General features: G+C 39.2%; 1 protein-coding gene and 1 non-coding gene across 3 annotated transcripts; one reads left to right on the forward strand and one right to left on the reverse strand.

Moving 5' to 3' along the window:
• Window positions 1-581: 581 nt before the first annotated feature.
• On the forward strand, window positions 582-12912 carry LOC145722636 (SH3 domain-binding protein 2-like). Of its 2 annotated transcripts, XM_081826485.1 has the most exons (4): window positions 582-657; window positions 2480-2666; window positions 10176-10311; window positions 12523-12912. In XM_081826485.1, exons 1-4 carry the CDS (start codon window positions 628-630, stop codon window positions 12620-12622), a joined length of 453 nt encoding a protein of 150 aa, XP_081682611.1. In that variant the 5' UTR covers window positions 582-627; the 3' UTR covers window positions 12623-12912. The 2 variants fall into 2 exon arrangements, with proteins under 2 accessions (XP_081682611.1, XP_081682610.1); XM_081826484.1 differs by lacking the exon at window positions 582-657 and having other exon boundaries at window positions 2417-2666.
• TRNAK-CUU (transfer RNA lysine (anticodon CUU)) lies at window positions 3405-3477 on the reverse strand. Its single transcript has one exon. It is a non-coding gene; the product is annotated as a tRNA-Lys (tRNA).
• Window positions 12913-13449: the final 537 nt, after the last annotated feature.

The raw sequence follows: 13449 nt of genomic DNA on the forward strand, positions 1-13449 counted from the left end.
AATCAAACTTTGGGGAAGAGAGCAAGCAGTAGGGTTTGATTGAAAGTTACAGGGTTTAAAAGAAAATTGAAAAAGATTGGCAAATGAGGTGGGGTGGATAGGCTGGTACTTGGCTAAGGAGACAAGACTAAGAAAATGCAGTCCTCAATTAGGGGCACTAATGATGCACTAAAGGTGGCCTGTCCAAGGAACACTTGGGGAGGGAGCTCAGGACAGTGACTGTTGGCCAGTCTTTCCATATTGTAATAGCCTGTGCATTCCAGTTATTAACACCAATTGTTATTAGCCCTGCCGGTGGTAATAAATTCACGTACCTCGGTAAAATAAAGAGTGAATGAATTTTCTCTTAGGCACTAATTAAACTATAGTAAAGGAGACGGATAACAATAATTTATTTTAAATATGCCTGCTGGGGGTGGGATTTTGCCCTCTAATAATGCCAATTTTGTAAGAACGTGTGGCCTTTCAACCATGATCTTCAAGCAGTGAAATATCTCCGAGCCTCAGGACTGTTCTGTCTGGAAGATGGGTTTCCAGGGAGAACAGCAAGCCCCTCCAAACGATACTTTATCCAGCCCCCAAAGGAGAGTGCCTCTCATCTGACTGTCTTTCAGGTGGCTCGAGGCAATGGACAAAGCAACCCATCCTGTTCGCCAGGTAAGGCGTCCGTGATATTCATCTCTGCCTCCATTCTGCTTTTCTCTCAGAGGGGGAAAGGATCAAGTCAGATGTCATGCAGTTCACCCTGGGACTTCTCAGATCTCTAAAAGCTGGGAAAGAGGATTTTAAGTTAACAGGGTTTTCTATTCAGATTCTATGACGGAACTTGCATTCCTGCTGTTCTTTTTATTTTCACGGATTTGTGTGACATTTCTCTCAGTGAACTCGCTGGGCAGTCACAAATTAGGGTGGGATTTCCGTTTCGCACAGAGCAGTCCAGGAGGTTAAACTACTGCTTCTGTTTTCTTTTCATTCCCTAAGTACAAGATCTCAGGGATGTCTTGGCATAGTGCTGTTGGCTGAGCAGCTTATTAGAAAATGAATGTCTTATGTTCAGAAATGCAATGGTTTATGTTCATATCCTTGTTTTGGATACATACTAGCCCACCTTTCACTGTTCCTACCTGTTCACAACTCCCAGTCTTGAAGCAATATACTTTTTAATTTAGGCTTGACCTATAAAGTGATAGATAACTTCATAACATCAACAGGTGAGTCATCACTTTAGCCCTTAAGACATTTGATACCCCCCTTTCTGAGCTAATGCTATCACCTGGCTGGGGTGGGGGGAATTGCTTTAATACCCAATTATTTCATTTTTATGCTATGTACAAGATTTCTAATAAGGTTATAGATTTCCTTTAAATATGCTCATCTCCTCACAGGCAAAGGTATTTACAATCCATTATCTTCTCTACGTATTCTGGCTCTTGTACATTCAGGAAAATCTGGATTGTTGGAGCTTACATGTACTGCCCTGTGTCCTATAACCGTCCTTTCTGAACAATCACTGGCATCATCACATGACAAACAGCAGGACTTGTGTTTCATTTTACCTGGAACACAATGCTCGATACACTCATCCATCTCTCCAATGCGTCATCCTAATGAGCCTGATATTTTTAAGACGGATCTATTCTGCTAATGCACTCCGAGTGTCTGTAGCAGAATGAAAAAGGAACACCCAAACTCCCAGCAGGTTTCCACTTCACAGCAAAGAATACAGTCAGCTCTGCTTCCTGAAATCTTCCGCACTGCCCTGTTAAAACTAAAGAGCAAAAATGAAACCAAATAAAGAAGGCCTGGCCAGCACCTGGCAGGTCATTATGATAAAGAGATGAAGCACTCTGTCCCATGCCTCAGGTCAAGTTACAGGGGAAAGCCTGCCTCTCAGGCCTGTGGACAGAGGGCTGCCTCCCAGAAGATCTTGATTTATCATGGCCTTCCACATCCCTGACCATGAGAGCCTAAGGCCAAATCTGGCCTGGGGCACTGAACTTGGACCTTGGCACAAATGGGAGTTCTAAAGTGAAGCATGAACCACGGGCTGCTGTTAGACACAGGAGACATGCCAGAACAGGGACAGGGCTAGGAGGACACTCCCAATGGTCGGTGACATAGCACACTGGGACCAGCATTTATGGACAAGGCCATTAGACATAGTCTTTGCTGAGGTGCCCATTTCCACTTTCTTTCTATATACCACTGATATTCTTTTGGTTTCCTCACACTCGAATAGAAAGCAAAGAGAAAGGACGTCTATGGACATGGAAAGGAAGAAGTTCTCTATAGCCACAGAATAAATTCAGGTTTTCTGGCTAGTTGCTCAAGTATTAGACTGACTTAAGCAATAGAATCACTTAGGGCAGTGCCTTCTCTGAAGTCAAACAGCCTTTGTGCTGGTATCATTGGCTCTGGGAGTCAATGACCAATGGCACAGGATGACCACTCAGATGATCCCTTTGTGCTACACCTGCAGACCCATGTCTGGGAAGACGTTACTCTGCACAACAGTAGCCTCCCGCCCCTGGCTATCAAGAACCCGGAGTGCCTGGGCCTTTTGCACCAACTGGACAGAAGCACAGATGTGTGGGTCCAGCGCTACTGCATTCTGAAGGATGGCTGCTTGTACTTCTATGCTGGCATTCGCTCTACTCAGGCCTCAGGTATGGACTCAACTTTCACTTGAAATAATACTCATTACAATAATAGTTGTAGTGACATCCTAGCTTTATGGACCTTTTTACCAAGCCTTGTACTGTGTGCTTTGCCTAAATTAGTTCATTTATCCTCCAATGAAGAGATACTATTAGTATTCTCCTTTTATATATAAGAAAACTAGCTGGAAAGCCTACTTAACTCGACAAGATCACAAGTAGTAAGCAATGAAGCTTTGATCTAAACACAGCCAAGCTAACTCCGATCCTGTAGATTTAACCCCCAAAAATAAACTCCTTCATTCTTATGGTCACTGATGACATTCAGAATCAATGCCAATATCTTTCTGGGTAGTAACTCTCTTTTCTCAGAGTATTCCTAATGTTGGACAAGTAAGTAACAAAAAGAATATTAACTGTCAATTTTTCTTGGGCAAGTTACTTAACTCCTAGAACTTACTTTCCTCATTTGTAAAATGAAAACAGCTATCTATTTTATGGGACTATAGGAAGATTATATGAGGTAACTGCTATTAGGGTGACTTAAGCTCTACATATAAAGCTCTCTCTATACAAAATGTATACATCTTATACATTTATTAAATTATATATTTTAAAAGCTATATGTAAAAATGGGTATGTAAACAATATAATTTAATAATAAAATAATTGTGCCTGATTTTGACAAGAAAGATCATTTATCCTTCTTGTAATTTTTTTTTAAGATTTTACTTTTAAGTATCTCTACACCCAACGTGAGGCTTGAACTCACGGCCCTGAGATCAAGAGTCACATGCTCTACCAACTGAGCCAGCCAGGCACCCCTGGCCTTCTTGTAATTTTTTGACAAAAGAGATTACTGGCATTTTATTGGCAGTTGGATTTTTTTTTTCACCAAAGGAATAATCCTTAAATAGTTAGTAGTAGTAAATATCCTGGAATCTCAGTCATTTGATTTTTTTCTTTTTTAGCATTAATGCTTATGTTTAATTAAGCTAGACAGTCATGCCAAATGGGAAGGAACTATCTGGTGACCATGTCAGCCTCCTTGGAAAGAACAAAAGAAGCACAAGGCGAATGTCACACTATGTTCCATTTCTTATCACTCAGGATGAACGATACAATGATTCTCTTTCACTTATTCACCTATTTGAGAGCGTTACAACATAACCCAAAATATTATTCAACTGTTAAGAGAGAGCCAGCATCTCTAAGCACTTAGAGAACAGGCTGTTCCTATTCAACTCCAAATCCATAGTTTTAAGTACCTGATACCAGCATGGGAAGGAAAGTAAACAAAACAAACCTCCAAAGCAGTCATGGACTGGGACTTTTATTATAAAATATCACTGCATGGGTGCCTGGGTAGCACAGTCAGTTGAGGGTCCAGCTCTTGGTTTTGGCTCAGGTTGTTATCTCAGGGTCATGGGATCGAGCCCTGAGTCAGGCTCTGTGCTCAGGGCAGAGTCTACTTAAGATTCTCTCCCTTCCTCTCCCTCTGCCCCTCCCCCACGCACAGGGTCTCTCTTTCTTTCTCTCTAAAATAAATAAATAAACAAATGAATAAATAAATAAAATAAGTATCACTGCAAAAGTCTGAATCATTTTAATTACCAAATCAATGGAGCTCATTTTTTAAGAGACTTTTTCCAGAGATAGAAAGGAAATGTTTAGGATTGAATACTCAGATTACTCCAAACTGAAATACTAACAAAGTGCTTCCAAACTACTGAGGCCCGGAGATTGCTACTGACTCCAAGTTTAAAACAGTAATGACAGCCACTAGGTGGCTTCCCTTATTTTGAAAGGTCAGAGGAGGCCCTCTGGAAAAGGGCTACTAATAAATGGCCTAAAAATAATGACAACAAAAGCAGAGTTACCATTTAGTAAGTGCAGCTTTTGTACTGGTCACTCTGTTAAATGTTTTTACTTATCATTTCATTTAATTTCAATAGCATTCCTATGAGATAGGTTATTTTCCCACCTACCACTTGGGAAACTGATGCTTAGCAAGGTTATATCATCTGCTCATGTTCCCCTGGCTAGTAAATGGTGAAGACAGAATTTGAATCCAGGTAACCTAAGTTACACCAAGAAAAAGAAAAAATAGGCAAGGAGGGAAAAAAAATGGAGGTCTTCTTCATATTCAGTTCCTATCATTTCACACATCTTTCCAGAATCTTCCATTGTTCTTTGTTTTCTCCAGAGCACTCTAGAGTTTTATACTTCATCCCAAAACCCTTTTCTCTGGTTTTCTTTTCCATTCCTTGTGTTAAAGTGCCTTGCACTCTAACCCAACACGGTCATGTTCTATCTCCTTAACACACCTCACATTGAGCATTTTTCTGACACCATGTATTTGCTTGTTCTAGTTCCTTCCCCTGGAACAGTCTATACCTACTGATTTCTCAACACTAGTTGTCCAGATTCTACCTGACCTTCAAATGCTTATTCAGTCACCAGCCATGTCTGCTATAAAGCAATCCCAGATAGATGGTCCTAGACAAAGCATCTCCCCTCTCTGGACTTCCACACTTACCCATCTTGTGACACTTATCACCCTCTACCTTGTACGTTACCTCTAGATAGCCATACTCTGGTTTCTCTTCAGATCGCATACATCTTTTGCCTTTTACCTCTAGACAGCCATCTTATCTCTTCTAAGGGACTATATGCTCCAAAGATGATTCTATATTATGTATTTTTAATGAATGAATGAATGAATGATCAAGTCACCCCGAATGGCCATTATTCCCATGAAGTGTGAGTAGTTTCTCTTTCCCTCACTTAATAGTAGAGAAAGGTTAGAAGATTAGAAAGTCAATTCAAAGGCAAAACCAGAACTCAGGCCACCGGATGCCTAGCCCTTCTGCCATACCACACTCTTTCTAGCCCTAAGAAGTTATCTAATTTCTATCTATTTTTAAATTCCTCTCTTGAAAATATATCATTTTGTGACTAATAAAAATATTTAATCCAAACCCATTCAATCTTACCCAGCTGTACATCTTAAATATTCCTATGTCCACAGGTCCTCAATTTCTAGCTTAAATTATCTCAAATATGGATTAAAAGAACATTTTCTTATTGAAATTCCAAAAGAAAATGTTATATCTAGGCCATGTTCTAAAATAGAGGCCTTTGATTTTACATGACTCTACTCTTTCTTGAATAAAAAATACCACTTGCCTGAGCATGCACCTTCTTCCAGAAAATGCGCTTTCCTGCCGCCTCCTCCTCACTCTCACCCTGACAGCTGCTGGGTCTGGATGGAAGCTCTCCGAGGGTTAACCAGCAGCTCAGTCTTCTCTAGCATGAAGGAGGCTGTGCAGGAGCTCTTCTGGAGGGCTTTCTCCTTCCCCAGATTGGAACTGTGAATTGAGGTCTACATCCTTTTTCTAAGAGTCCTTCTCAATCTTCTTGTACATCTTAACTTGTATCACGACCTGAGGCCTGTAGCCAATGATCTGGAACAATGAAACCCAAACTAGGATGGAGGCATCCTGCTCGGTGTGTATTGGAGGGGGAAAGTTAACATGTGTCACTGAATTCTTCCTATGTGTCCAGGATTTAGATAAGCACTTTATGTTCATTATCTTAAACTAATATTGGCAAAACATCCACTGTTATTGCCCCATTATAAGTGAGAAGCAAAGGCTTAGAGAACTTAACTAACACGCTGATGTGGTCCGCCCCCACCCCACCCCCCCGCTGCTGTTAAGTGACAAAATATGAACAAATGCTATCCAAATCCTATGCCCAAACTCTTAGCCATAATGCTAGAGAGAGCACTCCCTGCCAGATATTAATCTTCTTAAAGTAGTACTCAGTGCTGGGTATCTAGTCTCTGGAAATTAGCACACTGACTGCCATAGCCTCAGTCCACGCAGTCCCAGTGATTTATCACAAGGACCAGGAGTTCTGAGGACAGACAGCAGAGAAATTTACTGAGAATGGCTGAACCCATGCTGTGCCATGAACGTTACAGGCACTAAAAGAAAGAAATTAATCAATTAATTAAAAATAAAATACTCAGTTTAATGTAATCATTTTTACATGCATGGGATATGAATCTTAATATTCATAAAGATTATACAGAGTTCTAGTACTTATTTTCAGTTCTTCTAGGTGATGCTAAGTGAATGACCTTTGCACTGGTCCGATCTCTACTTCCTCCCTTACTTGTATTGTCCAAGCTCTGCTTGGCTCTTGCATATCCCACCCTTGTTCGGTTCCTTGTTCTCCAGCCCTGTGAAGCAGGTGTTGGTTGCTATTTATAGCATTATTCATCAAACTACAGGTTTTTACCCTGTTACTGAGTCATGCAGTCAACGTAGTAGGTTGTGACAAGTATTTAAAAATACAACAGAATAGAGTTTAATTGCATAGAAAGTATCATGGTACATCCCAGTGTTTCACAAAACTTTTGGGCTAACTGTGTGAAACATGTAGAGCTCTGCATTTATTAACATCTTTGGATCACAGCCAAAAAGGTTGGAAAAACACTCAAGTACCAAAACACTGTCTTTGCATCCATGCTTGCTAAATGGGCAGTTTCATGTTCAGAATCTTAGGGCATTTAAAAAAGGTTCTTTCCTTTCAATTATCTTTGTCCTACATCTACTATATTAGTTGCTTTGTTATTAGGCTCAGGCTTCTGTGGTCACCACTTCACAGAGACATGACCCCCCTGAGCACAGCATCTCAGTTGCCTTCCTGCTTTATTTTCATTTTATTTTGTATTTATTTTATTCCATTGATTTATGTTCTTGATGTGAGATCCAGGAGACCTCGTGTGATATTTCTCACTTCTAAAGGTATCTGTAGTGTTTGGGACATGACTTACTGACTGTAACAGTCACCTGACGTAGCGAGGCAATCCTGGGGACAGCAAAGAAAAGGCCGGGAAAGATAACGGAAATGAGGGGAAAGTACACAACGTGAGAAGCGATATGGCCCTAACTTTCTGTGAAAACTACATTAGATGTGAATCTCATATTTTACTCTCACCTAGATAAACATGCCTCTAATGTGTATTGTCAGAGTTGTAGAAATAGCACCAGTCTCTGCTTCCTGTCAAGGAAAGTGCTCATACTTAAACAATATGCATTACTGGCTTGCCTGTGCAGGCTAATATTAAAAAGCCACTGCGTCAGTATTCCAAAAGCCCTTTAGTCAAATGCCTCTTCATGGGCCTGAAGCCCCTTGTCGTTCGCCATATACTTGATGATTTTTTTCCTTTTATTTTTCTCCAGCAAAAGCTGAAAGTAACAAATCGTGACTATTAACTATTGTTCTTGAATAAATCACTTCAAGGTCTGTGTGCACTTCTCAGATACATTTTACATTATTGCAACAAATGGAACACTTAATGCTTGCATAGTTCTTGTGAGAAATCTCTGTCCAAGTGTTGTGCCAGCTTGCTATTTATTGCTGCTACTTAATAACAGAGAGACTGGTCCAATGAGGTCACCTCAAATGAGGTAATGGGGTTGTAACCGGATGTTTTTACTGCCAATCATTTTTACCCTATAACTGGCTAGAAAAGGGGTCAGAAACTCTCCTGTTTGTAGCAGACATCTTTTTTGGACAGAACTTTCTATTTGTTCTCAAAAAGGGTAGGGACGGGAGAGGGTATCCGTATCTGCTCAGACATATGAGAAAGAGAAATCTCACGAGTAGGAAGAGGTCAGAAACCAGTGCAGTAATATAAAAACTTTGTACTATTGTTGGGAGCAGAGAATTAAGACAGCAAACTGACCCTTGGATATGTCTTTAGGTAGCCCACAGTCCTGAAACATCCAGCATATTGCTTATTCCACTTCTAGTACATACCCCAAAATATATAACTATGCAAAATTTTGTACATGTTCATAACATTATTCATAAGAGCTCAAAAAATGAAGAAAACTCAAATGTCCATGAACTAATAAATAAAATGTGGTATGCCCATACAATGGAATATCACTTGTCAATAAAAGGGAATGAAGAACTGATACATGGTGCAACATGGATGAACCTGGAAAACAGCATACTAGTTATAAGAAGCCAGTCACAAAAGACCACATATTGTATGATTCCATTTATATTAAGCGCCCCAGGAAAAGCAAATCCATGGAGACAGAAAGGAGGTTAGATCACCTGGTGGTAGGATGGGGCAGCAAATGGGGAGTGACTGATAATGGGTAAGGAGTTTCTTTCTGAGGTGAAGGAAATGTACTAAAATTGGATTCTGGTGATGGTCACACAACTCCATAAATAAACTAAGAATCAATGATTGCACACTTCAAATGTGTGAATTTTATGGTGTGTACATTAGCACAAAGACAGCAGTGACTCTCGGATTTTGGCAAACACCATTTTACTGGAGCCTACTAAAGGGAAAAAAATCTAACCATTTCTAAAATGAGTGCTTTCTAGAAGTTAGCTTTAAAACCAACTCTTTAAATGAAAACATTTTTTAAATGTAGTACTGCATCTAAACCCCCTCTATAAAATAGGCAAATTTTAAAGTCTGAAAGCCACTCTTTGTGCTTAAAAAGAAAAAAAAAACATATGACTTCCAGACACTGGTACCAAATATAAACAAAAGGAAAACAAAAGTCAATCATATTCAAAGGAACCAAATTTTCCCTTCACAGTCCCTTATTGGCATAGGATGATTGTCAGTGCACTAATGTGGATCCTGGGGGGAAATGGGAGAACAAGAGTTAGCAAGAACAAGAAAGAGGTTGAAACATCTAATCGTCGATATTAGCAATGCTGCCTAGAGTATCTACATGAGATTCAGGTTAGCTCAGAGCATGAAGACACTATAAAACACAAAGGGTTTTAATTTTTCAGCATCGTCCCCCAAACTGATACGCTCTCCCTACCCCCAAATAATGGAAACAAAATTCAGACCAAGCAATCTATATCTACTAACACAGATTCAAAGGACCATGGGGAAGAAATTATCTTCTAAAACCAGTCATTTATTCTCATTTTAATTCAAGTTGGCTCCCTCATATCACCCTGTGGGTTCATATTTTAAATGTGCTTTGCATTTGCACAAAAAGGGTGAGAATCTGTGTTGGTTTTAGAAACTGCTAGCAATCTCATTATTCAGGAGGGATGTCTTAATGGTTCTGCCCAAGCAAATATTAGTTAATTTTCCTCTAATGTGATACTGCAGGTGTCACTCTTCGATACCAAGAAATTTATTTCAAAACGTGTCCTCCCAGTAAAGTAGCTAGCTTAGTCCCACAGGAACCCAAAGCGAAATACAGAACATGCAGTGAGAAGACCACAAAAATGAAAACCAGGAAATCCACCTCTATTACCAGTCTTGACATTAATCATTAGTGGAGGACCTTGAATTATATACTCTCCCGAGTCTCAGTTTCTTCATCTGTAAAATAAGACACCTAGATTAGAGGTTTCTGCAGATAAAAATTTTTCTTGGTGCTTTTTCAGATTCCTATTCTCCATCTTACTTTTCCCCTATTTTTCTCATTTTTTTTTCTTTCACCTCTGTAGGTGGCCTGTATCTACAAGGATATAGGGTGAATGAACAGACCCTAAGCTTCAAGCAGTCAGTAATTGAACTCAAACCCCCATCCGAAGAGTTCAAGACTTTCTATTTCTGTGCAGAAAGTAAGACAGAGAACCAACGGTAAGTCAAGGTCTGCATATTTCTTCTTCATCTGCCCTGAAAGAGTCTTCTTAGCAAAACCCTTATCCTTACTTTCCAACTTCAGCTCCCATCCTCAATTAACTCTCTACCTTTCTTTGCAAAGTCTCTAGAGTTAATATTCCCCAGGATTTTATTTTCTTTCAAGGCATAGAAGATGACTCTTCCAGGAGTACTTTTTTCCAATGGAAAAGGAATCCACCATTCTTCCCAAGGCAGTGGCTGACCTAGACTTCAACATAAAAAATCCACTAACACAGTTATCTGTAAATATTATAAGTTATTAATTCAGATTCATTGTCTCACCTCCTTTCATATAACTCTTATTGATATGTCCATCTGAATGTGGTCAGTTGTTTCATTTTGCTATAAGCCACTGAAGGATACAGAACTTACCTATCTAATTCAATATGTTCACTATCCAGCTTGGCATGAACAAATGAGCTCTTGGGTTTATGATGATTTGGCGGGGGGAAGAGCAATAGAATGAACAGAGACAAAACCATGAGGCAGAGGAAGTATTCTCTTGGATTTAGAGGATCCTTCTCCATCTAATTTCAATCCCCAAGACATCCAGTACCCTCCCATTCCTACCCTCACCTGCTTGATGACCATCCCTTACCTCATCCAGACACTTTCTCCCAATTGTCTGGGTTAAACAGATAATAAAGAAATCCCCAGTCATTTGTTAAAACAGAGAACATGGTAAAATTTTCAGGGGTATTTACAAGAACCAAATACATTGCTTTAACCCAAAGAAATAAAACTCTAAAAGTAGAATTTCAGGATTTCCAGCAAGTAACCATTTAGGGAAGGGAAGAGTCTCCCTAGGCCTTCTCCCATTATGTAAACCCTGTCTGCTCCTCTCATTCCTAAGGATAGGCTAGAGTGGGAGGTTAATGAATATAGAATTGCTAGATATTTTGCCAAGATCTCTTTCCTTGGGCTTGTGCTCTACAATCTGGGTGGTGGACCAAGAGGGTTCTCTTGAAGGTGAGGCTCCTGTTGGCGTATTAGAAAAGCGGGGGCGGGGGGGACATTGGAGGGAGAGATGAACCATGAGAGACTATGGACTCTGAGAAACAAACAGGGTTTTAGAGGGGAGGGGGGAGAGGGGATTGGTTAGCCCTGTGATGGGTATTTGGGAGGGCACGTACTGCATGGAGCACTGGGTGTTTTATGAAAACAATGGATCGTGGATCACCACATCAAAAACTAATGATGTATTGTATGGTGACTAACATAACATAATAAAATTAAAAAAAAAAAAAAAGAAAAGGGGTCAATGAAATAAAGTTAACTCCTATCTGATAAGAGTGGAGGCTGAATAGTTGGATTTCACTGCCAAATCCATGAGTGGATATTATCAATAGGAAACAACACTGAGTCACTAGAGAAATATTTCAAAGCATAAGAGCAGAGTTTCACAAAGTGTGGTTCAGGCAATTCTGGCACAAGATGCCCTACTCCCCCAAAATAATTAAGTAAGTTTAAGAAATGATACAAATCATATTCCCCTCTCAGAGAATCACAAAGCACATTAACTTATTAATGTTCCTGACACACTGTGCTGAACGAATCCTTAGTTATCTTTCTATACCTCCCACTACCTGAGCTTACCTGACCCAAACCATTCTTTAAAAAAAAAAAAAAATTAACTACCCTTAGAATAAATTATATATGGGTACATTTTATAAAATATCATCCAATAAAATGAAAAGAAGGGAGTAGAAAAAGAGAGGAGCTAAGCTGCAGAGTTCCCTGTGATTAACAGAATGTAAAAAGGAGTATTTTGTCCTAATGGCAATATTTGATTACTATACATTTGATCAACTGAACTTGAAATTTAAATAGAAACAGTAAAATACTAGTAACGATTGTAAAAGCCCTATAGCTCCATTAATCACTATTTACAAATATTGTGCCTTCTTCTGATCCTATTATTTACATCAACATAGTTTTATTTCTTTGCTACCATTGTCTATTCCACATTTGATGTTTTACCTTTTTGTTCAATCAAACCTAAGAATCGGGGTTTGCTATATTAATTTCAAACTAAATAACCAAGAGAAAAAATTAGGAAATAAATTTAAAAGATTTTTTAACATTTCACCTTCCTACAGCCCAATAATTGTTTTAAATGACCTGTTTGTTTAAAAATTGTTTAAATGACCTGCACTGTTATTTCTACAGCTGGATTACAGCTCTGAAAGCGTCGATCAAAAAGTGGCTTCCTTTGCATCAGGCTATTCAAGACTTCATGAACCGACCTCTAGAGGAGACCAGAATGTGAAAGAATCCCTCGTCTTAAGAGAAGGGACCCAGAAAATCATCACCAACCTGCTGTGGGAAGAAACAAAAACATTTTTCATTAGATAGTATTCAACTGAATGCTCCTCAGATACACTAAAACTTTGTGGTAAGGTCATAATTTTGTTTTTGAACCAAAGCTCCAAAATCTAATGTAACATTCAGGAAATACAACTTATGTCAACATCATTAATCCCCTCATGTTTTTGCCCCTCAGGCTGCACAGGTTAGCATCAAAATATAGTATGTCCCATACCCCTGTCTTTTGAAAGCATAAATAAATAAAAGTTGATTTATTTTCTCTTTCGTATTCTTTGCTAAATGTTCCGCTCTGTCCTTTGACTGTAGGCTTCCTAGAGTGCCTACAGGCCAGGATGTGGGAAGCTGATATTTGGAAAAATTAAGATCATAGAAATGAAGTGGCTTAAATGGTGAGTAAATAATTCAACTCAACAAGGTCCTCTCTGTCAGGCCATCTCACAATTGACTGGCTCCCAGGACTTCCCAAAGGAAAGAAAATAATAACAATTATTGTTATAAAAATAAAGAAAGAATTAAAATTTAGGGGAGACAACTCAAAGGCATGCATCATATTATTACCTGAATTATTACCTGAATATCTGTCACACTGCAAGGGGAAAACACAAAATAAATCAAGAATGTCCTGCTCTTAATCCTGGAAGTAACATTCAGAGAAATTCAAAAGTGAATTCTAAGCATTGACTTCGTTTCTTTGTGTGTATCCACGATGCTATGAGGCACTTGGAAGTCCCATGCCCTTACGAATGGAACACGGAAAACAAATTTCAG

Source organism: Leptonychotes weddellii, chromosome 7 (assembly GCF_054177405.1).
Source record: "Leptonychotes weddellii isolate Sample4059 chromosome 7, ASM5417740v2, whole genome shotgun sequence".
In the NCBI taxonomy this organism is placed as follows: Eukaryota; Metazoa; Chordata; class Mammalia; order Carnivora; family Phocidae; genus Leptonychotes; species Leptonychotes weddellii.

Coding starts and splice junctions, on each gene's coding strand:
- LOC145722636 (XM_081826484.1), top strand. CDS start 2,432: ATGGCACAGGATGACCACTCAGATGATCCCTTTGTGCTACACCTGCAG. Junction 2,667..10,175: donor TCGCTCTACTCAGGCCTCAG/GTATGGACTCAA, acceptor TCACCTCTGTAG/GTGGCCTGTATCTACAAGGA. Junction 10,312..12,522: donor AGTAAGACAGAGAACCAACG/GTAAGTCAAGGT, acceptor TTATTTCTACAG/CTGGATTACAGCTCTGAAAG.